This window comes from Trachurus trachurus, assembly GCF_905171665.1.
Source record: "Trachurus trachurus genome assembly, chromosome: 18".
In the NCBI taxonomy this organism is placed as follows: domain Eukaryota; kingdom Metazoa; phylum Chordata; class Actinopteri; order Carangiformes; family Carangidae; genus Trachurus; species Trachurus trachurus.
In genome coordinates, this window is record NC_139909.1 from 11735372 (window position 1) to 11746143 (window position 10772).

General features: G+C 42.0%; 1 protein-coding gene across 1 annotated transcript; it reads right to left on the bottom strand.

Moving 5' to 3' along the window:
- Nucleotides 1-182: 182 nt before the first annotated feature.
- On the bottom strand, nucleotides 183-8593 carry slc1a1 (solute carrier family 1 member 1; the record flags this gene model as incomplete). The annotated part of the gene is made up of 12 exons (XM_083992750.1): nucleotides 183-423; nucleotides 513-647; nucleotides 1277-1471; nucleotides 1557-1679; nucleotides 2374-2481; nucleotides 2578-2762; nucleotides 3281-3397; nucleotides 3506-3548; nucleotides 4175-4289; nucleotides 4421-4513; nucleotides 5507-5647; nucleotides 8494-8593. 12 exons carry the CDS (start codon nucleotides 8591-8593, stop codon nucleotides 183-185), a joined length of 1596 nt encoding a protein of 531 aa, XP_083848876.1.
- Between the last annotated feature and the right edge of the window lie 2179 nt (nucleotides 8594-10772).

Below are 10772 nucleotides of genomic sequence, written 5' to 3' on the forward strand. Positions count from 1 at the left end.
GATCATCTTGGATAATCTTGATGGAGGCTGCTATTGCTAATGTCTCAGCTTGGATGGGTCTGGTTGGATAGTTTCCCGTCTCGTCGTCATCGTCGTGGTGCTGATAAATGAAGGAAGGCTTTCTGCTTTTACATCCCTTGCGGCGCGGCACTTTCTCTGCAAACCTCTGAGCTGGCCAGAGGCTAAAACTGGGAGGTCTCCGTGAAGGAGATCGCATCTGTCTTGTCGACAGTGAAGCCTCCGTTCACGTACGATTTCTTCTCGCACTCCTCGTCGTCCAGAGTGGCCTCCAGGGCGAAGGGGTTGGCAACGTCCACGTCTGACGTCAGATCCATTCTCTCCAATTCCCTCTTGGACAGTTTCTGAACGATGCTGGCTCCATAGGCGTCGCCCAGCACGTTGATCATGGTGCGGAAACGATCCCTGAAACACACCACTCACGGTAAATCTACGGTAGAAGTCTCGTTAGAATTCAAACTTCCATATATTAAAAGTGGAAAAACAGGACTTACAGGAGCCAATCCACAGCCACTATCAGAGTGACATCATTTGCAGGTAATCCTACAGCTGTTAATACAATCACCATGGTGACAAGGCCAGCATTAGGGACTCCTGCTGCTCCAATACTGGCAACTGTGGCTGTTATACTGAAACAAAGAGAAGCTGAGTCAAGGACAAAAAGCTGCTTCTTGGCCTTTGTCATTGGGATAACACAGTGACAGAAAATATAGAGACAACAACTGCTAGTCAAGCTAGCTCACTATGGCCACAAGAGAGAGATAAATTACATGATGGATGCAATTATGACATGTTTTTTTTTTTAAAACTTGCAGTCATCAAGTCTTAGCTAGTCTTGTAGAACAAGCTAACCCTGCCCCAGTGCCTTGGCATAAGTGGTTCTTGGTTTGAGACCAGTGGAGCAACTTTGGCATTGGCTTCCAACTAGCTGCAGAACTGCCTATGTGGAAAAGGGAAATGTGACCCATATGTTTCTGAACATCACAATGATCTTGCCATCTTAAGGGTGTCTGACTCCGCCCATGAACTCCCAGCTAATCCAAAAATAATCAAAGAGACCAAGGCGTTGGTGCATGCTGGTTTGTAGCAAGCATAAACTCACGAACCTGTCATTCAAAAAGGCCACACCCTCAAATGGTCATCAGAGTAACTGCAGTTTTTGGTACTTCCATGTTAGCTTGATTCTGATTAACTTGTGGTCTAATCCTCATGCTGTTTCTCTAAAAAGCTATATGCATTAGTCAAAACCAAACCATACCTAATGGTCACAATCTGGCCCACATCCAGTGGATAGTCATTCAGCTGTGCGATGAAGATGGCAGCCACCGCCTCATATAGCGCCGTCCCATCCATGTTAATGGTGGCGCCGACCGGGAGGACAAAGCGGGTGATTCGCTTGTCGATGCGATTGTTCTCCTCAGCGCAGCGGAAGGTGACAGGTAGAGTGGCCGAGCTGGAAGACATTAATCAGTAAATACTATAACCATTAATATGATGTTTCAATGCAAAGCACAAGAAGGAGCTTGTAGGATACTGACCTTGAGGAGATCATGAGCGCCGTCACCAAGGCCTGAGCCATTCCCAGTGTGAATGTATAAGGGTTTTTCCTCACAATGATGAAGAAGATAAGTGGCAGACAGATGGTGGAGTGGATTGCAAGACTGAGGAACAAAACAGAATCACAATTACTCTAGTGTACAGTATAATACAATCAGACCATTAGAGAAATATCACTAGAATCATAATTTATTAAAGTACTTTTGGTTCAGTATCACATTAGTTAGGGGTAGGGTTAGGGTTAGATATTATGGTTGGTCCTGGTTGGACCTGACCTGGTTGGATCTGTCTGAAAAACCACCAATTCAAGTTCATTCAGGTCCTCCAGTACTTAATTTCGAATTGTGCATTAGGCACGTCAATGGAAGTAATGACCAACTCATAATTACTGATATAGAGCCTTGATTTAAACAGGTAAAGACTCTTTTGTCAGCCAAAAGCTAAGTACCCTCCCAACAGATTTCTGCTACATTTCCTCTAAAGGGAGATTTGAGGAGATCTGTCTCAGTTTGACATCCACAACCAGAAAATGTGAACACGGTGTACAAGAATAAACCTGGTGTCGCTGCAGGATTTATTGTTCACTCTATAATGGTGTGTCACTTAGATTTAGACATGTGAGCAAAGCTTTCATTACTGTATCTGCAGGTTGAGCAGTTTTAAATGTCCTTGGCCCCTTATCAGTGCCCACAAAGAGCTCAGTTTTTACTGTAGCACTGGGAGGCAGCACTGGCCCAAATGTCAACCATAAATCCCAGTATCTGGAACAGGTGGATACGGAGTAATTGGACGGCTTACCCACTCAACACCGTCACCATGTAAAGACCCATCTTCCTGAAGATCTCCCAGTCTTCCACCTCAATGATCTTTGCAGCAATTAGGAACAGGATCCCTATGGGCATGTAGCTGGAAAGACAGACAAAGAAAGTATTCTGAATGATCTTGGATATGGAAGCTGAAATAGCTATACTCTATACCCGTATTGCAGTCTTTTATACGTACCACATAATTATCTGGACCAGTTTCATGGTTGCTTCATTCAGTGCGTCAAAAAATTCCAGGAGGATCCGCCCCTTTTCACCCATCTTCCCAATGACAAGGCCAAACGCAACACAGAATACAATGAGCCCCAGCACGTTGATTCCATCTGAATACGCCCCAACGATTTTATAGTCCTTAGTGATATTCTGCAAAGAGGAGACACTCAGTTAGGTAAGACGAGGCCCCAAAGCTGCTTTAACAACCATATTTGTTAACCCTAAAGACACACTGATAAGGTGTTGAAATGTTTTACACAGGCCCACAAAAGACTGTGTCCCCTGGTAAAAATAAGCCCAACGGTCATCTGTGCAGAAGCTTCTCATGACCCTTTAGTCTGTTTTGTTGACATGACAGGAGCAAAGTCCTAAGTGTGGCAATGTTGTATTGAAGAGAAAAATCCACATCATAAGGAGGTTGTGGTGGATGAATGGGACATATGGTTCATTAGTGGGTCTTCTGATGTATTTAGATCAGAAGTCTGTTCCCAGGTGCAGCAACATGAAGCATAAAGTGGAGCTGATGGACCAACAAGGACATACCGTCATCAATGCAAGGTCAAAACCCCAACAACCATGACAATGCATCATCCAAACACAAGACCTGGTGACCTGCTCTGCTACACCTGTAGCTTTGCTTGACAAATGGACAACATGCACACTTTTACCTCTACCACCGCCATGACAGTGGTCGTGAGAGGAGGAATCGTGGTCGTGAGAGGAGGAATCGTGGTCGTCTCGGGCGAAACTTTCGGAGGCTCCAGCTCTTTGCGCTTTGTCTTGTACTAGTGCGATTGATCACATTTCACAACATCAGAGTTACAATCACATGGCTACATTAACTGTAAAAGACTGCACAAAACAAAACAAAAAGTGGCTGGTAAAACTCTTACCTGCTGAAAACAAGCCTGCACTAGATTTTCTGGAAACATGTTTCTGTTGATGAAAAGGACAAGATTGGGTTTAAATGCATAAAGATAATGTTGTGCACTGCAATCCTGTCTTGACAGATGAGTCATTGTTGCAGCAAGTCTTTATGCAGAATCCAGGAGGGAATGATTTTTACACACAAAGACTGTGAATGTGGGCAAGAGATTCAATTTAAGAAACTGGATGTTGGTTGTATATCACTCTCTGAACTTTGAATTAAAGGTCTCAGTTTATTGCAGAGTCACTGGATCATCTAAAAGTGCACTGATTCAACTTTGCACGTTATGTAACCTTTCAAGTTGAAAAAAATGCTTTGAACTGAGAACAGTGACTTTTAGTTTTTGTGTGTTCAGCTCAACCAAAAAACCAAGAATGCTTTTGAGGACCGTCTGGAAGGGCCCGCTATTATACCATTTCAAACAAGTCATTGTGTTGCATTCACTGTCCGGTAGTCTGGTAGGACTGACCCAGTCAGGAGGTAGGACAGACTGCAATTTCAAACTTTGAATCCAGTAGTGTTTCCAAAGGTTTTCATTGTAGCTTCAGAGGCTTAAATGTCACTTTAGTTACTTATAAATCAATAAGCCCAGCCCAGGCTTTTCCACCTGTGGCTTTTTGGACTGGGAATTCACCTGAGGAGATCCAAGAGTGTGTCCACTGTCGTGACGTTGGGCGTGGTCCCGAATCTATCAATGTGATCAGCTGTCTGAGAGACTCCTGGTTTGATAGTCATCACCAAAATGATTCCTGAAATGAATGTAGGCGTGTTTCAACATTATCGTCAACATCATTAACCAGAAAACACCATCTACATGATGTCTTCACTGCAGATCAAGTGATGCTGAGAACCAGATAAGTATGGAAAGGCTTGAACTTACCAAGAACAACTGCAATGATGGTCGTTGAGAAGTAATAAATTACAGCTCGCAGACCGATCCTCCCTGACACCTCAGAGTCCAGGGCTGCAACACCTGTCCACAAGAGCAAAATAAGTCTTTTTTAGCATAACGGCCTTCAAATGACGTTTTGGCAACATGTGGCAGCAAGTCCACGTAGCAGAAGCTGTTTCGTGGATGAAGAGCCAGCGCTAAGCTAAAGGCTCAGAGATCCTCTCCTGCTATTGATCCTCATGGGAAATGCCAACTCACTGGCTAACAACAGTGATGGACGGCTTAGACTGCTTCAGCTCTACCACCACTTGGCAGATCTCATCATACTCTGGTTTTTCTTCGTCCTCCCTACAAACCTCGTCTCCTTGGGCAGGCTGCTGACTGATGGGTGGGTGAGCAGCATAGGCTTGTCACAAATCGGCACAAACTACTCACGTCTGATTTGCAGGTAAGGAAATCTCCAGGGAAATATAGATGGGAACAAACAATGGAACAAAATCCCCAAATGGAAAATTCTGTTCTTCATCATACAGTACAGTGAATAAAGAGCATCACTAAGCTATGTATCCAAGGCTAAAGCCAATCTATCTACATCAATAGCCTAAGGGAAACTGGTCTATGTGATGCTAGATCTGAAGATAGGAGAAATAAAGAAAAGATAAAAAGGCTGAACTAATTCGTTTTTATGAAATATAAGTCTTTGATATTGTCTCTACTAGGCAATTGAATAAAGTCAACTGGACTTAGTTTTTAGTTATAGCTAGACTGGCTAGTCAGACTAACCAGTCTAGTGAAGTCTACACAAACTGATGACGTTTCAAAGACAAAAAATTGCCCAGAGATGCCTTTGAATTGGACAAATGAGATTTTACACAGACAGACATGTCTTTGATCTTGATTGATTGGCCGAGCCTCCCTGGTGCCAACACTCCACCTCCCCACCTAAAAGCCAGTCTATGTCAAATTTGCTCTGAATGTTGATGAACAGCCACGTACCGACAGAATCTGTAAACATACTGGGATGGTGAACTGTTTGTTTTCTTCATTCTGTTGGACGCTTGAAGTCAGATTTACCTGTTATCATGCTGGAGATGATGAGCGGCAGGATGACCAGCTTCAGCATTCGCATGAGGATCTCTCCCGGGAAGCCAAAGTACTGCTTGTGGAGATGGGAGAGGGAGGCGTACTCCCTGACCACCACCCCCAAACTGATCCCTGAAAGAGCAGGACAGAGGCAGAGGTGGGTCAGAACGACCAACAAACATCTGTTACAGCCATAGAAACAGATGTGGAAACTGGATAGGTACATTTACAGTAAACTGACACATTATTTTACTCTTCAGTGGTGTTTTGTCATGTGGAATTGATGATCCTTTAATTGATTAATTGATTTTTATTATTTTTTCCACCGCATAAATCATTATAGCATTCAAATGTATATAAAGTCTATAAACCCCTAAACCCTCCAACTCCAGCACACACACTCCTGAAATCCGTCCACCTATAAACGCCACATTTATCCCACTCAGGGATTTTTAGTGATCTGTGTTATCTACAAGCAACAGAAGCTTGTAAAAGACGGGATGACACAGCAGATCGTAGCTGGACGACTCCACCACATCGACCTGCTCGCTCTGTGGCTGTAAAATCACATGCGAGGCTTGTAAAATTTTTGAGATTAATTTATAATTTATTTCTGTTTCTATCTGTTAGACCTATAAAGGAAAAGCAATTTAGCAATTTGGGAAACAACCCGCTCTCATTTCATGAGTGTGTCTATGAAGGAAGTGTATGGATTGTAAGACAGAGGGCCAATGTCCCTTCACTCCTGCATAGAAACTATAGAACCTCCAGCCTGACAGACCACAAACAACAGTCACTCTGAGTCTCTATATGGTCTCTATAAGTTTGTGATTGCCTTGCATCCCCCGGTTTGTGTTTTTGTAGTTATTTTTGGTGTTATTGTGTCTCTTTGTCGTTGTCTTCACTGTGAAGCCTATAAGTGAAGGAGAGACCAGGGTCTTTTCAAACTTGTAAAAAAGGTTAATGTTGAAGATCGTCATCACCGGTGACTGTAGTTTGATTTGGGATGACACTATAGCTATTGTTGAAATTCACACTCTACAGGAATGAGTAGGCTATACTGTGTAAAGGTGCTACATCTGAAATCCTGCATCTGTAGTAATGGATGATATTTTTTTTTTTGATGGTTTATAATAAACACAGCTACCGTACCGACATACCAATCATCACCAATTGTCACTCCAATAACGGTCATGGCTTCATTAGCTTTAAGCGCAAAAAGTATAGACTTTGTTGGGTTTAGAAAAAAACATGGTTTCAGTTAATGCACCTGCATAAATATAACTCATAAGAGAATAAATCCTAATCCTATCACCTCAACTTTGACTCAGTGCGGACTTCTATACGACACCTCCAAGTCTGCTCCTGTCATAATTACTGCGGCCACTAAATGTTGCCTTAAAAATGTCGTAACTATGGGTCATATGACCTACCGAATAAATGACCTTTGGGCTAATTTTTAACTGGAGGACCATCTCTTCATATGGGTCGTATAAGAGAATGACAAACAACCATATGATTGTAAAACAAAAAATGACCTCTTTGCTTGTTCAAGTTGGAGATCTTGTTGAAACTGACACATCTGCTTAAAGCTCTGAAACCTGACTCTTATTTTTGGATGCTTTGCATCAATCACACTGTGTCCTTATACTAATTTTAACAATGTCAGTCATAAAGACTCACAACTCAGTTTATGACAGGACTCAAAGTTATTTGCTTGTCGCCAAACTCTTTTGAAGCTTAAAAAGAAAACAGCTTGGGAGTGGCTTGTTGGAGGTCATCTTGTCCTCATGCTAAATCAACAACAGCGGATGAGAGACTTTATTGCTGCTGTGGTAAATGTTGTGACAGAGAAATTAGCTAGTGAAAAATAAGGTTTACCTCGTGATTTGTTTGTCACCACATTTGGGTGGACAACAGTTCAACATCCTGGAGAATACACCTGTCTGCTTTCTATCTGAGAGTGAGAAGAGATCTACACTGATACCTAGAGCTAGCATCCAAGCATTGCAAGGGTCAAAATAGAGGGAAGCAGCTAGCATAGCTCTGGTTTAAAGTTAATTAATAAACCAACAGCTCTAAAACTCAATGTGACAACAACAACAAAAAAATAAAATGAATGAAAATAAATAAAAGTAAAAAAAAAAGAAAAAGAAAAGAAAAAAAGGATGGATATTTTAATACAAAAAAAATACTCCAACAACTGAGACGTAGCAAAGATGTGAAACACCTGTTTATGTAGCCTTAACCAATCCAGGCTGTTTCCCCTTCACATTGACTTTATGCTAAGCTAGCTTAACGACATACTGACGTCAGCTCTGTAGATAAATAAGATGACGTCTCCAAAAATGTGAGAGAATTTCTTAAAATTACGTGAAATCCGCGAATCCCTCAGCTACCATCTTACAGAGGACACACAAAATAAAAATAAATCATTTAAATTGCACGGTTTAAGTCCTTTTCAGCATTTTCAAGCCTCTGTATTATGAGGGGCTGCGGTTGCTGTGTCCTGTGTGCTCAGTAGCTACTGGGACTCCTCATACAGACCCAGCATCAGCTGTCACTTCAGTCTGGTCACGTTTGACTGTCTGAGACACGTCCAGACACAGGGAGGGGGGGAAAACTGCTCTCTGCCTCTATGAGGACAGAGGCTATGTCTCCTACAGTACAACACCACACTCAGTTACCCCCCAATCCTCCATATTATTCCTGTATGGCAATATAAATATGAAATGCAATGAATGTACTGTAGCCTATTTCTTCGTGTAGGCTAATTTCTGTGGCTGTGAAGTCGAGCAGTGCAAAGCAGATGCACAAGAGGTTGATTTATTCCAGCAGTGACAGCAGCAGAAAGCAAGGCTGCATGGTAAAACAAAGAGGGAGGGATGGATGTGCAAACAGCAGTGAAGATAGGTTTTTTAAAAAAGAAAAGAAACAGAGATCAGTGAAGGTTAAAGTGTCTCATTCTTTATACATACCGAGCAGCACTGATAAAACCGTGGCAATCAGAAGCCAGTTCCTCTTCAGCAAGCCTTTGAAATTCACGCCTCGTCGCTCTTTGTTGCCCATCATGTCCATGGTGTTGCTTTTTTTTTTTTTTTTTTTTTTCCTTTACCAGAAAAAAAAAGGGGAGAAGAAACAACAATGGACCCAGAGACGGAGACACAAAAGCCTCCTGCAGCCGGGATGTCAGGTGCAGCCGAAGCCGAGAGGGATGGAGGAGCAGCAGCTGCGTTGCTACAGCAAAAGGATGCAGCCGTCAGACGCTGCTGATAGCCAGCACTGGTGTGAGGGAGGCAGTGTGTGTGTGTGTGTGTGTGTGACTGTGTGTGTGTGTGTTTAGGGAGGAAAGGAGGGAGTGAGGAGGGAGGGAGAAGGTTGTCTTCACCCTCCACCACCCTTCCCCCACACTGACATTACCTCCTTTATACCAGTGACACCAGCCACTGGAATTAGGAATGCAACAACAGGTTTATACCCGGTGTGATGTGTAAGAATGCAGGACATTACGTGATGATTAAAAAAAATCAAGATACTTCTCCTCTGAGTGAACGCTCAATTTGATGTTTGTCATCTCTTCAGGAAGTCCTACTTGTTCCTGACTGCTTCATGTAATAATGATGGAGACCACTGAGCCCTTGGGAACCTCCAGTGCAGCAGAAATGAAGTCACATTTAAGAGTCGGAATATGCAGCCTATGTTAATGTGGTATTTCAGGCTTTTTTTTTTTTTTTTTTGTAAATTCGTGAAAAGGTTTAAAATTCTTAATTAGGCTGGGGCTGAAATAATTAAAAGGGTCTGAATACTTTCTGAATACATTGTGATTACAGCTCTGAACCTGCCACTGGATTGCTTCTCTACCATTGTTGCAGTTGGATGTGAAATGCATTCTGGGATACTTAGCTGTCCCAAGGCCACACAGGTCATGTTCCAGTCCTCGTGTCGGCCTTCAAGCTTATTTGTTATTTGCATTTTGGATTTTTCATGTTCCCTGCCCATGTCTCAATGTCTCCTGTGAGTTTTTATTAAAGAGTATTTTTTCCAGCCTTTCCAACAGTAGCTGCAGACTGAGTCATCATGCACTGAAATCAAAACATAGAGGACAGGGATTAGAATATAGAGCTATAGGGCTGGAGTTGGTCATTAAGGCTGTATGGTTATGTTATATCATATCATGTCATCCTGGAAGAGACCACAGGAGATCACAATGGCTCTCACCTCATATCAGAGACACCAGATCCCTTCACACAAAATCAGATTCACCCTTGCAATGCAAATTACAGTAAAACCATGTGGAGCTTTATCGCCACCTACTGCTGAATTATAAAGCCCTTGGTTGGATTTCTCCGGCTGCCATCTACCGGCGTCCTTTAATATCCTGAACAATCCTCTAAGAGTTTTTATTTTTTGAAAAATATGTTGATCTGCATTTAAACAAATGAATAAATGTACATAATAAATCCCCCCATTCCCTCCCTCATCACCCCATGTTCCCAGATCCTCTAAGGCAGTGGTTCTCAAACCTATAGGACCCCTAAACTGACACAAATTAGACCACAGACCCCCATTGAACAAAATTTTGAAACAAACACCAGAAATAATATTTCTGGTGTTTGTTTCAAAATTTTGTTTTTCAAATATTTGTTCTGAGACTGAATAACTGTCCTTTTTTTGGTCAATGTACGTACAAATTACTGCCATTGGCGTGAATTTTTGGAAAATTTCCAAGAAATTTCTGGGAAAAAAATGTAATATTTCTGAAAAAAAAAAAAAAAAAGTTGGGGACCACCTTGAACCCTCTCAAGGACCCCTGGGGGTCCCCAGACCCCACTTTGAGAACCACTGCTCTAAGGAAATACAAATAGAAAAGAAAGTAATATTTCATTATATAAAAGGCTCTGTAGTTTGTATTTTGTGATTTTCTTCTTTTTTTTAAAAACTTTTATTCTGTCTTTTTTATTTAATTTTATTGTGCTTTTATGGCGATATGGATCCCCTTGGGTCTGAAATAAAGAAATGAATGAATGAATGAAAACATACAACAACTAAACAGAATTAAGAGAAAGTATTGTAATAAAAAGAAAATAAATAAAACAATCAAAATAAATAAATGAAGAGAATGGAAGAAAAAAAAGGAGGAAGAAGAGAAAGTAGGTTTTATTTTGAAGGCTGCAGCCGCCCGGCCGGAAGTCGTGCTCTCCACGCCGTGTGTCGGGCTTGACAGCGGCATGAGACGGAGCCAGTCGTCCGGGGGAGC